Source organism: Brassica oleracea, chromosome C9 (genome assembly GCF_000695525.1).
Source record: "Brassica oleracea var. oleracea cultivar TO1000 chromosome C9, BOL, whole genome shotgun sequence".
In the NCBI taxonomy this organism is placed as follows: domain Eukaryota; kingdom Viridiplantae; phylum Streptophyta; class Magnoliopsida; order Brassicales; family Brassicaceae; genus Brassica; species Brassica oleracea.
In genome coordinates, this window is record NC_027756.1 from 4442801 (window position 1) to 4455895 (window position 13095).

At 27.6% G+C, this 13095-nt stretch overlaps 1 protein-coding gene across 1 annotated transcript in view; it reads left to right on the forward strand.

Moving 5' to 3' along the window:
* Nucleotides 1–3320, forward strand: part of LOC106314145 — a 4910-nt gene extending 1590 nt beyond the window's left edge. The window contains exons 5-8 of the mRNA XM_013752079.1: nucleotides 141–193; nucleotides 261–1499; nucleotides 1559–1724; nucleotides 1845–3320. Of these exons, the coding sequence (XP_013607533.1) occupies nucleotides 141–193; nucleotides 261–1499; nucleotides 1559–1724; nucleotides 1845–3320 (2934 nt within the window). The remainder of the gene's footprint in view (nucleotides 1–140; nucleotides 194–260; nucleotides 1500–1558; nucleotides 1725–1844) is intronic.
* Nucleotides 3321–13095: the final 9775 nt, after the last annotated feature.

A 13095-nucleotide genomic window follows, 5' to 3' on the forward strand; every position in this document is an offset into this window, starting at 1 on the left:
GGGGGGGGGGGGAACCTCGTCGATTCTAAGCTCTTCTCCCACCTTTTGTTGTAAATATGAAGATTTTTTTCTTGGAATGTAAGAGGGTTTAATAACAGTACTCGGCAATCTTTTGTAAAATTCTGGATCAATAATAACAGATCGCTCATTGGAAGTATTTTGGAGACGAGGGACTTAGAGGAGAACGCTCTAGGTATAATAACTTCGACCTTTCCTGGTTGGAGATGGTAAAATAATTACTCGTTTGCTGAGTTGGGCAGGATCTGGATTGTGTGGGATCCGACAATTTCAGTCGTTGTATATAAGAAATCTGCTCAGTTTATTTTGTGTGGAGTGTTTGATCCTGCTACTGGTATCTCAGTTACAGTGGCATTTGTTTATGGATTTAATACTGAGAGTCAGAGAAAGGATTTGTGGCGGGAGCTTTCAGTTCTTAACTCTTCCTCCACTCTTCACAACTCTGCTTGGTTGATGGTAAGAGACTTTAACCAGATCTTGAACACCAGCGAGCATTACTCGATCAAATCATATGTTCCTCCTTTACGAGGAATGGAGGATTTAAGGTCCTTTTTGGATACAAACAAGCTCACATATCTCAGCTGCAGGGGCACCTATTATATTTGGACGAACTGTAGGCCGGAGGACCCTATCTTGAGGAAGCTCGATCGAGCTATTGTTAATCCGTCTTGGAATCTTCAGTTTCCAGAGTCCTTAGCAACATTTGATCCTTCGGGCGACTCAGACCACTCTCCATGTTTGATATCCTTCACTCCAGTAACTCTATCAGGAAAGAAAAGCTTCAAATACTCCTCCTTTGTGTCAACTCATTCCAATTTCATCCCTAGTCTCCGGTTGGCCTGGAGTGAATCGGTGGGAATTGGATCGAAACTTTTTACTCTGGGGCAGAAGCTAAAGAAAGCAAAAGAATGTTGCAAGAGGTTGAACAGAGATAAGTTCAGCAACATCCAGCAGAGAACAAAGACTGCATTAGAAGACTTGGAAAGAATTCAATTCTCGTTAATGACGACCCCGACAGAAGCATTGGTAACGGAGGAATCTATTGCAAGGGATACGTGGGCATTTTTTGCCTCTGCTCAAGAAAACTTCTTCAAGCTTAAGTCGAGGATACGATGGCTGCGAGAAGGAGACTCTAATACAAAGTTCTTCCACCGTGTTGTTCTAGCTAATCAGTCTTGGAATGCTATTCGATATATCAGGGATTCTACAGGTCTGAGAATCTACAATCAGCAACAGATTAAAGGAATGGCAGTGGCTTATTTCAAAAACTTGTTGGGTTCAGAAAGCATAGGCATAGTCCCAATGACAGTGGAGGAGATCCGTGATATCCATCCGTTCCGGTGCTCTACCTCAGTAGCTTCTGAGCCTACTCGGATTCCTTCTGAGGAGGAGATCAAGGCTGTGTTCTTTAAAATGCCTAAGTGCAAGGCGCCAGGGCCCGATGGTTTTCCAGCTGATTTTTTCTGGATGCTTGGGAGATTGTAGGAGACGAAGCTACATAGGCAGTCAAAGAGTTCTTTACCTCAGGGAGATTACTCAGGAAGTTCAATGCTACAACGGTTGCTCTGATCCCCAAGGTCACTGGGGCAGACAAGCTCTCTAAGTTCAGACCTGTCTCTTGTTGTTCGACAGTATATAAGGTTATTGCAAGATTGCTGAAGAAGCGTCTCAAGATTTTTGTGCCGAAAGTTGTTCAACATAACCAGGTGGGGTTTATCAAAGGCCGGTTTCTCTGCAAAAATGTCCTTCTAGCATCTGAGCTGGTCACCGGATTTCTCAAGAGGGGTCCAACGACTCGGGGCTGTATTCAAATTGATTTAATGTAGGCTTATGACAATCTAAACTGGGATTTCATGCTCAATATCCTTAAGGCGTTTGCTCTTCCGGAGATCTTTATCGATTGGATTAAGGAATGTATCACCACTACAACGTTCAGTATAGCTTTCAATGGAGAGTTATTGGATTGTTTTCCAGGAAAAAAGGGATTGAGACAAGGTGATCCTATCTCTTCGCTACTGTTTGTTATGGCAATGGACATTCTCTCCAAGCTCCTAGACAGAGGCGCTATGGATCATGTGTTTGGTATTCATCCTCTAGGTAATGCCCCTCTTATAACTCACATTAGTTTTGCCGATGATGTGCTGCTGTTCTTTGATGGGACAGACCAATCGCTTCAAGGATTACTCTCCATCTTGGATAATTTTAACAACTGCTCTGGGTTGGGTATTAATAGAAGCAAGACAGCAGTATTTTTTTATGGTGGTGATAGGGTCCGTAACCGAGCCTCTGCAGCCTCTCATGGTATCTCTCAGGGCTCATTTCCGATTCGTTATCTAGGAGTTCCACTCACGACAAAGAAACTGAGAAAACAGGATTATCAGCCTCTGCTGGACAAGATTCATTCTTGGTTTACTTCTTGGACAGTTAAACATCTCTCGTTTGCGGGTCGGCTGCAGCTGTTGAAATCAGTGATCTACTCAACTATATCTTTTTGGGCCTCTATCTTTCTTCTACCGAATGGTTGTCTCAGGGCACTGGAACAAATGTGCAATAGTTTTCTTTGGAAGGGAGTCCCAACAGGAGCAAGAGGAGCTAAGGTATCTTGGGAAGCATTATGCTCTTCCACGAAATCAGGAGGCCTTGGCCTTAGGAGGTTGAGCCCATGGAACATGATCATGGGACTGAAGCTCATCTGGCTGTTGTTTGCCTCGTCTGGTTCTCTATGGGTTTCGTGGACTCGATTACATTTAATTGGTGCTGATAATTTCTGGATCCTTGACGCTACTAGATCAGGGAGTTGGGTTTGGAAATCGCTTTGTAAGCTTAGGCAATTAGCTCGACCGTTTGTGGTCTGTGAGGTTGGCTCAGGCATTTCCGCAAGTTTCTGGCATGATAATTGGACATCATTAGGACCGCTCTTACACTTAACGGGTGAGATGGGTCCGAGGTTGAGTGGTCTTTCAGGGGAACCGGTGGTTCGTGATGCTATAGTGAATAACAACTGGTGGATGAGCACTTTAAGATCAAGGAACCCGGTTATTTGCTTTCTAAAGAATTGCTTACCTGATCATCAAGCAATAGTTACGTCAGAAGACGATGACCGTTTTTTATGGCAACTTGGTGATGGGGCTCCTGTGTCGGATTTCTCGTCTTCTCTCATGTGGAACCACCTATATGATAGGCTCCCGGAAGTGACCTGGCATAAGGCAATATGGTTCAAAGGAAGGATTCTGAAGCATGCGTTTCTTGCTTGGTTGATGGCTCTAGACAAATTATCCACAAAGGACAGGATAAGGAATTAGGGTGTGGCAGTGTCTCCTACCTGTCTCTTGTGTGGTGTTGCTGATGAATCTCGACATCACATTTTCTCTGATTGTGATTATAGCAAGGAGGTGTATTCGTACTTCTTCTCGGCTGTCCATCTTTCACCCCCTCCACTGGTCATGGATGTTCTAAGATGGATTAAAGCTCCCACTCAGGACAATAATATCAACCTGATTTTAAAGCTCTCTTATCAAGCTTCTCTCTATATGATCGGGAAAGAAAGGAACTCAAGTTTGCATACTCAGTCATCTCGGCCATCAGCTTCTCTTATTCAGGAAATTCAACGTTTGCTTCGTGCCAAAACGAATATTTTGTCTAGAGAACAGAGGAATCTCCCCTCCACAATCACTTTCTTATCTACCTGGCGTCTCCACTTTAACATGTAGTAGTTTCGTTTTTCTTAGTTCTTTTTGTAAGCGGATCTGATGATCTGAGAATAAACGTTGTAATCATGCAGATAAATAAGAATAAACATTTAAATTAAAAAAAATATATCAAGAAAAAAAAAAAAAAAAGAATGTTGTTCATTGGCTCTTATATATAAGCATCCATCTATTATATATTTAAAAGAAAAATAAAAATAAAATCTGAGCGTTCAACGTTTAAGAGGCATCAACATGTCCTCTATATTTTATAATAAGTTTATCTCGCTAACTAAAACTCATCGCAATCCTTTCACAAACCACGTAACTCTTGTTGAATTTGTGACTTTTTGCTGTTGCTTAATCATATTCTTAACTATATTTTTCTCAAGACAATTCGTTTCACATTTCTTTTTTTCTTTGTTAACTTTTTTAGTGACGTTTCTTATTTTATATACTTGGACTTTTGGGGATTCATTTGCCTGTTATCCACTCACTATCTCAGTTATGCGTCTAGCATTTTCGACAATTTACTTGTTCGTTAATACGAATATACTCTTTGTTGTTATACTATAAGCACCACATCACAAGAAGTTGATCTTTTTGTTTACCTTTATATCGTGATTAAAAACACTTCTTCACGACAAATAGTATAGTTTCGTTCTCAAAGCTACTACTGATTCTGAATCCGGACGTAAAATTAGGCCTCATTAATAACGTTATAAAATTGCAATTATCGGAACTTCATTAAGGATTCTGAGTTACGGTACACTTAAACTCTGTGTATTGCACTGAAACAAACAAGATATATGTACAATCAAATGACAAATCTTATACTTATACATATATAGGCTGATATTGTTTATCTATTAATGTTAGCAGGGAAGTGAGTAACAAATATTTGAAGTAATCAAGTATATGTTATAATATCACTTCAAGTGGCTATTATAAATTTCATTTTAATATCAAAATGAGAAGTTTGAGTTACAATTTTCTAAACGACAACCTTGGACTATCACATCGTATCATCGTGAATGTATCTAATTTAAAAATATTGTTTGTAATAAGTTTGGCTCATCATTCATTTGTCAATGAATTAATTAGATTAAAATAAAACATAAGAAGAAAAAAGAAATTTCTTAAATACGTTTAATTGGATATCACTTTTCAAAAATATATTCGATCAAAAATACCATAACGTCTAGGTTTAAGGTTTAGGGATAAATTTCACTTCTACCTTTCTTTCGGTACCACAATTTATGTTTACTTTTATTAAAGGTATATTTTCTCACATATTTTTTCATTAAAAAGGAAAAAAGCTCTTATACCCTTGATTTATATATATAAAAAATATAAATAGTTATTTAATAAATAATAAAAACAGAAAAATAAAATAATTTTTTATATAGTTTTCAAATTCTACATTTTCAAATTCTGACTTTTTTATAATTTTTATAATTTTATTTTGTTAATTTTCTTTTTGAAATTCAAAAATTCTTTCCGAAACCATTTTAATTTTTTTTAAATTAAGTATTTATTTATATATTTATTAAAATTTTAAACTCCACATTCCAAAACCTCACCTCTCAGCACTAAAATTTTAGGTCTATACTAGTTAACCATATGATTATAAGTGTCTATTTATCTTTTTTAAAGTGATGATAAATGTGGTTAAGGTAAATATTAAAAGTGGTATTAGGAATGAGGTAGTTTAGGCTTATTGATTATTGTTAAGGGTTTAGCATTTTTTTTTGTCATCAACTTATATAGACTCATACTCACTCTATATTAGTTAATCAAAAGATTATAAGTGTGTATTTATCTTCTTAAAAGTGATGATAAATGTGGTTAAGGTAAATATTATAAGTGGTATTAGGAATGAGGTAGTTTAGGCTTATTGATTATTGTTAAGGGTTTAGTATTTTTTTTTGTCATCAACTTATACAAACTCATACTGACTCTATATTAGTCAACCATAGGATTATAAGTGTCTATTTATCTTTTTAAAAGTGATGATAAATGTGGTTAAGGTAAATATTAAAAGTGGTATTAGGAATGAGGTAGTTTAAGCTTATTGATTATTGTTAAGGGTTTAGTATTTTTTTTTGTCTGTTAAGGGTTTAGTATTTAAGAAGTGATGTTGAGTTTATTAACTTGTATAAATGTTTTATAAATTAATTTTAAAGATTAATAAATGATCTTAAAAATTTAATTTAATGTTTTTATAAAAAAAATTAAAATATTTATAATTAAAAATGGTTATCTTTTAAAGATAAACTAGATTATAAACTCGTGCGTAAATTTTAATAATAAGTTTAATTTCATAATACTTTCCAAATAACATGTATATGTTTATTTACATTTTCTGTAAAATCATATACAAAATATGATTTCTTATTTTGAGAAATTGTTTAAACTACCACATTCTTAATATTATTTTTCATATTTACCTTAATCACATTTACCATTATTTGTAAAGAATTAAATAGACACTTATATCCCTAGAGTTAACTAATCTAAACTTAAGGTTTAGATTTGAGGAGTTATATTTTGGACGGTGGGGTTTAAGAATTTTTTTTTTTAAAAAAAAAAAACTTAAAATTTAATAATTTTTTTTTGAAAAGGTACCAAAAGAATTTTCGAAAGATTCGGAAAAGCAATTTTGAATTATTTTATAAGAAGGTTAGAATTTAAAAACGTATAATTCTAAAACTATAAAAATATTGTATTATTTAAATAATTGTTTATATATATATATATAAAAAATAAGGGTGTCGACAAAAAAATATATATTAAAAATAAGGGTAAAAGTATCTTTTGTTCTTTAGTGAAACTTCATACTTTATGTATTTGTGAAAATGTTCCTCTATGGAAGGAAACATGAATAGTGGTACAAAAAGTGAGGTAAAAGCAGAATTTTTCCTTTTATTTTTCCTATTTAAATTTTTATAAAATTATCTTTTAAATAATTAATACTTATGTATCTTTTGTCTTGTATATGTAAATGTATATGTGTATTTGTAAAATGTCTTATATTAACTATATTTTAATTTTGATTAAACTATAATTATTGTTTTTTACTATTAGATTACTTAAAGGATTACCATATTTTAATTGATTAGTAGGATATTTACTTAAGTGAAAGAGCATAAATATTTGATATAATATATTTTATGATCATAAATATTTGATATTTTACTTAACATATAAAGTGTTATATTAAAATATGGTAATCCTTCAATACAAAACAATGAATATTACAAATTAATAGATATATTTTAGAATATATTTTTAAGGACATAAATGATCCATCGTTTATTTCTATTAGCTGTTGTTTTATATATTACGCTATAAATAGATGATTTAGTTTATTTTTTAAGATTATTTTCTATTTGTGTCTGTTTTCAGTATATTTGTTATAATTTAATGTTTTTTAGCCATTTTAGATAATTTAAGTTAATTCATAGATAATTTTACAAATATGCCACATAATATTTATAATTTATATAGTAATATTTATTACTAAATCTTAATTCTTAAAGTTCCTAGATCTTAATATTTCATTTCAAACTCACTAAAAATGTAAGTAGACTTTACATATTAAGTTGATACTTTTAATGAGATTTTAGATTCCTTTATTGTTTATGGAATTCTATTATCTTGGATTAACTATTTTTGGAAATTATGACATTTGAGAAAATAGTAAAATTTTGTAATGATTTGTCATATTTGACTGGTTGTTTTAAATTTTCTGTGGACAATCTCAATGGCTTGTTTAACTAACTTATTAGACATAGTAAATAAAACTTATATAAGATCATTTTAATTTATGTATTACATAGAGCCTATATTTTTATCGATGAATCTTATTATAGATTTAGAAACTCATCATGTAGTTTGTTTTATTGTTAGCGACTATATTTACGATAATAATTATCATAGATATACTATTTATTAACAATATGTATTTCACATAAAGTTGAATTTACCTGCAGTTATCATTTTAAATAATTTTTTTTAATATAATGAAATCCAAAGAATGAATTGCTAGGTAGAAACCATTCACTGTTTTAATATTTTTTTTATAAAGACTTGTATAGTATATTGCAAATTTAGACGATTAGTTACACTCTCTACAACTACTTCAGAAATTAAAAACATTATAAATTAAATTTCAGGTTGATTTTAATTTATAGCAATACAGACATAAATTACATATATATATTCTATTTCGATATATGGGATATTTCTATGTTTTAACATAGTTTAGAATATTCTTTTCAAATAATTGCCATGTATAAGAAGTTAGTTATTTTAATATGTTTAGCCATGTTAGTTTAGATTATTTCATATTATTTTTTCTATTTTAAATAATTATTTAAAAAAAAAAAATTATACTTTAAAATTATATGTAGCTTTTAATATTATGTTGCATCAAATTTTAAAATATATCTGTTTTGAATACTCATAGCTTTGATTTTTTTAATTTTTATTATTTTAAAAATATGATTTAATTTTATGTTAATTTTCGAAATATATATTATATTTCACTACGTCTAATAACATGATGTATAATTCACTATGTTTAATTAACATAGTGAATTAATAGATTTTAGAATATACTCCCTCTCTTCCCGAAAGTAAGATTTTCTAAAGCGTTCACGCTTATTAAGAATTCAATAAATGTTTATAATTTATTTTTTTTAAAAATTTTATTATACACTTTTCAATAACTTTTCACCAATGAAATTTAATCAATTCAAACATTTTCATTTAATGTTTCTTAAAAGTATAAAAAAGTACCTTAAGCATATAGAAAATCTATCTTTGTGGAACAAGTAAAAAATCTAAAACATCTTACTTTCGGAAACGGAGAGAGTATGTAATAAACTAAAATATACAATCCTCTATAATGTAATCTTTATGAGCATTTTTTGTCAACAAAAAAATTATGAGCATAAATATTTGATATTTTAAAATTAACAGAAAATAATTTTAAAAATATAAGCATTTCAAATGATAAATATAACTACAAATTATTATGTGGCATATAATTTATCATTAAAATTAAAATTCATGTGTTAGTTAATCAACATATGAATTAACTATATGTTAATTCATGTGTTGATTTATTTAAGTAACTTAAAGTTAAAACATCAAAATATTTCTTTTATAATTGACATTATAGGTATCTCTTATAACTATTTCTATCTATAATGTCGATTTTATATAATAAGTTCTGTGAAAAAGTTTATAATCGCGTGTTTTGAATTTATATAGTAATAATTGTTTGAAAGTCTTCCAATTTTTATTTAATAATTATCTTTGTTCGTTATTGTTATGTCAATTTTCACAAAATAAATTAAACATTAAGTAACTTATATTTTTTTTTTACCTTTTTAGTTTAACATCTTATATCGATTTATACTTTATTTTGAAATAATTAATTTTTGGTAATATATGCATATTTTGGAAATAAAAAATGATTTGGCATATTTGTTGGTGATTTAAAATAATATATGGACATTCTAAATAATTTATAACTTCAACTTATATAAAGTATACGTTATTTGTGAATATTGTCAATGACATATAACTTAAAATTTGAAACCACGTGCTTTAAATCTATATAGTTATAATTGTATGAAAGTCTTGCATATTTTTAATTTTTTGTTAAATTTCAAAAATATTACAAATATTAAGTTAATTTAATATATATTGTTTTACTTTGTTAACTTACCTTATATGATATTGATTTATATTTTATTGTTTGAAAGTCTTTCAATTTTTATAATAATTATCTTTGTTATTCATTTTTATGTTAATTTACAGAAATCTGTTTAACATTAAGTAAATCATATATAATGTTTTAACTTTTTATGTTTAAATTTTAATATTGATTTATATTTTATTTTGAAATGGACATTTTTTGGTAATGTTGACCTTTTTAGAAATAACAAACAAAAATAAATGTTTCAAAGTCTAGTTATTTTTAATTTTATGTTAAATTTCAAAATATTATATATATTAAGTTAATTTTTATATAATTTTTTTAATTTTGTTAAATTATTTTGTTTGATATTGATTTTTATTTTATTGTTTGAAATTTTTCCAATTTTTAATTTAATAATTATCTTTGTTAGTTGTTTTGTGTTAATTTCCAAAAATCAGTTTCACATTAAGTTACTTATATATAATATTTTTACTACTTTCTTAAGTTGACCTTTTATTTTAATTTATTTTTTATTCTGAAATAAACAATTTTTGGTAATATTAATATTAACTGGAAATAGCAGATTGAAAAATTGAATTGGCATAATATAATTGGTGGTTAAAAATAACATGTGGATTTTTTTAGTAATTTATGACATTAACTTATATATAGTATATATTATTTATGAATATTTTCAATGGCTAATAATCCAAAAATTTAAATTATCTGTTTTAATTTTTTTATAGTTACAATTGTTTGAAAGCCTTGTTTTTTTTTTGTTTTTTTTTTATTTTCAAAATTTATTATAGATTCAGTTTTTTTGTCATCAGGAAATTTGCGTCCATGTGAAATACGAAAGACGGTTGGTTCCTTATACTGCGTGTTAGGCTATTTCGCCTTTGTATTTTGCGTCCTTGGTACATAGATGATCTCTGATCTAAAAAAACTTTTTTTCAGAATTTTAAAATCTTCCAAATAATTTGCAAAAACTGGTCATTCTTCTGGTCTCGAAACTATCTTTCCTTATTTGATATTGATTTCTGTTTTATTTTGAAATAAACAAATTTTGGGAAATTACCACAAATACCACATTCATAGTGCCACTTTAAGCCTCACTTTTAATAAGAGGTAAAAGATATTTATATCTCTAAGGTTAACTAATCTAGACTTAGGGTTTATAATTGAGAGATGAAGTAGGGTTTTTGGAATGTGAAATTTCGGATTTAATAAATATATAAAAAATACTTTAAATTTTTTTTTTTAATAATAGTTTCAAACATAACTTTTGATTTTCAAGAAGAAATTTTGAAGAAAAGTTCAAAATATTTTTTTAAAAAAATTTCGAATTTGAAAATGTATAATTTGAAAAACGTAAAAAAAAATTATTTTATTTTTTATTTATCTAAATAATTATTTATTATATAGAGAGAAAACAAATGTATAAGAGTCTTTTGCCACTTAATGAAGAAAGTGTTTTTGAAAATATTCATTTAGTGGTGGTAAAAATGAATAATAGTACCATGAAAACGATAAACATGAAATCCCCCCACAAATTTTTGGAATATTGACATTTTTGAAAATATTAAACTAAAATAATGATTTGTCATATTATGATTAGTTGTTTTAAATCTTATATGTTTGAAATCATACTATTGAATATTTTCAATAACATATAACTTAAACTTTAAAAATTACGTCTTTTAAATTTATATAGTTCTAATTGTTTAAATATATTGGATTTTAAGTTAATTATTATATTTGTAAGATATTTTATGTTAATTTTGAAAATATATTATATGTTAAGTTAACTATATATAATTCTTTGAATTTTGTGAGTTTACCATATTTAAATTGATTTATATTTTATTTTGAAATAAAATTGCTACCATATTTCGATTGATATATATATTTTATTTTGAAATACACGATTTTTCTTATTATTGATATTCTTAGAAATAGTAACTACTAAAATACTAATTTGTTATAATATGATTGAGAAATTTAATGTTTACCTTTTTCATGGTACCATTATTCATTTTTGCCACCGCTAAAGGAACATTTTCAAAAATACTTTCTTTATTAAGTAGCAAAAGACTCTTATACTTTTGTTCTCTATATATATAATAAATAATTATTAAAAAAATAAAAATAAAAAAAATCATAAAAATGTTTTCGATTTATACTTTTTCAAATTCGAACTTTTTTATAATTTTTTTTGATTTTTTTTTCGAATTGTTTTTTGATTTTTTTTTCGAAATTTCTTTTTGAAAATTAAAAATTATGTTTGAAACTATTTTTAATTTTTTTATATTTTTGAAGTATTTATTTATATATTTATTATGATCCTAAATTTCACATTCCAAAAATCCACCTCTCAACATGAAAAGTTGTACTATGAATGTGATATTTATGACAATTTCTCTAATTTTTTAAATATCTTGAATTTTTAAGTAATTATTATATTTGTAAAATATTTTATGTTAATTTCGAAAATATATTATATGTTAAGTTAACTATAAATAATTCTTTGACTTTTGTAAGTTTACCATATTTAAATTGATTTATATTTTATTTTGTATTAAACTATTTTTGGTAGTATTGGTATTTTTAGAAATAGCAAACTAAAATGATGATTTGTCATAATATAATTGATGATTTAATATTTTATATAGTATAATATAGATTTAAATAGTGGTATTAAATTTGTGGTACATTTGAAAATTTTCAATAATAAAATGAATTTTGTTTTTGCAAGTTGTGCTAAAGCCCAAAACGTGGGAAACAACCACTCACCCCACAATAAAATCGAAGACCCTTTACGCTTTTCTTTTGGATTGTACCTTTTCATATTAAACATTTTTAAATAAGAAACGAGTATTTCCTACTTTTTATTTTGAAAGGGATTTAATGACCAAGGATCACTGGTTTCTGTTGTGCTGTCAGTGGTCAGTGGTCAGTGGTCACAATTATTAATTTTTCTTTCTTTCATAATGGTATTAGATAATGTTTCCAAACCATGAGCAGATTATATATCGCTTCGGAAAATAAAAAAATAGAACAAAATAAGTATTATATATAAATAATGGAATTAGAAACCTTAAGTATTCATAATATATTATAAAATATATATTGGAATTTATCAAATTTTGTACTGTGCAACTTCAATCATTCTCATCAAAATCTTGATTATGGTTTCGAATGGAAAAAGCCTATCAAACGCCGCGGATTTGGTAGATCAAATAGAGGGGATCAAGAGTGATTCAAGCGGCTCTAGGAATACTAATATGGACCTAGCGGATCAAACAATTCAAAACGTATGTTAAATAGTGAAAATGGATAAAAAGCGGTACAAAGTACTGTACAAATTTAAAATAAGTTAGATAAATTTTATATTACTATTTATATATATTTAATAACTAAAAGTAAATATCTTAAAAATAATTTATAAAACAATAACTATAAATTTCTATTTAAAATATAATATTAATTTTATTTAAGCATATATAATTATTTTGAGCTTTAAAATTATATATATATATATATGATATGAAATAATTATAATTCTTGGTAAAATAGTATAATAGTTTTTCACAATATTAACTAATAAATCAATCGAAAAATATTTAAAAGTTTTCCTAACACATTGTAAAAAAATAAAACATAATGTCAAATAATAAT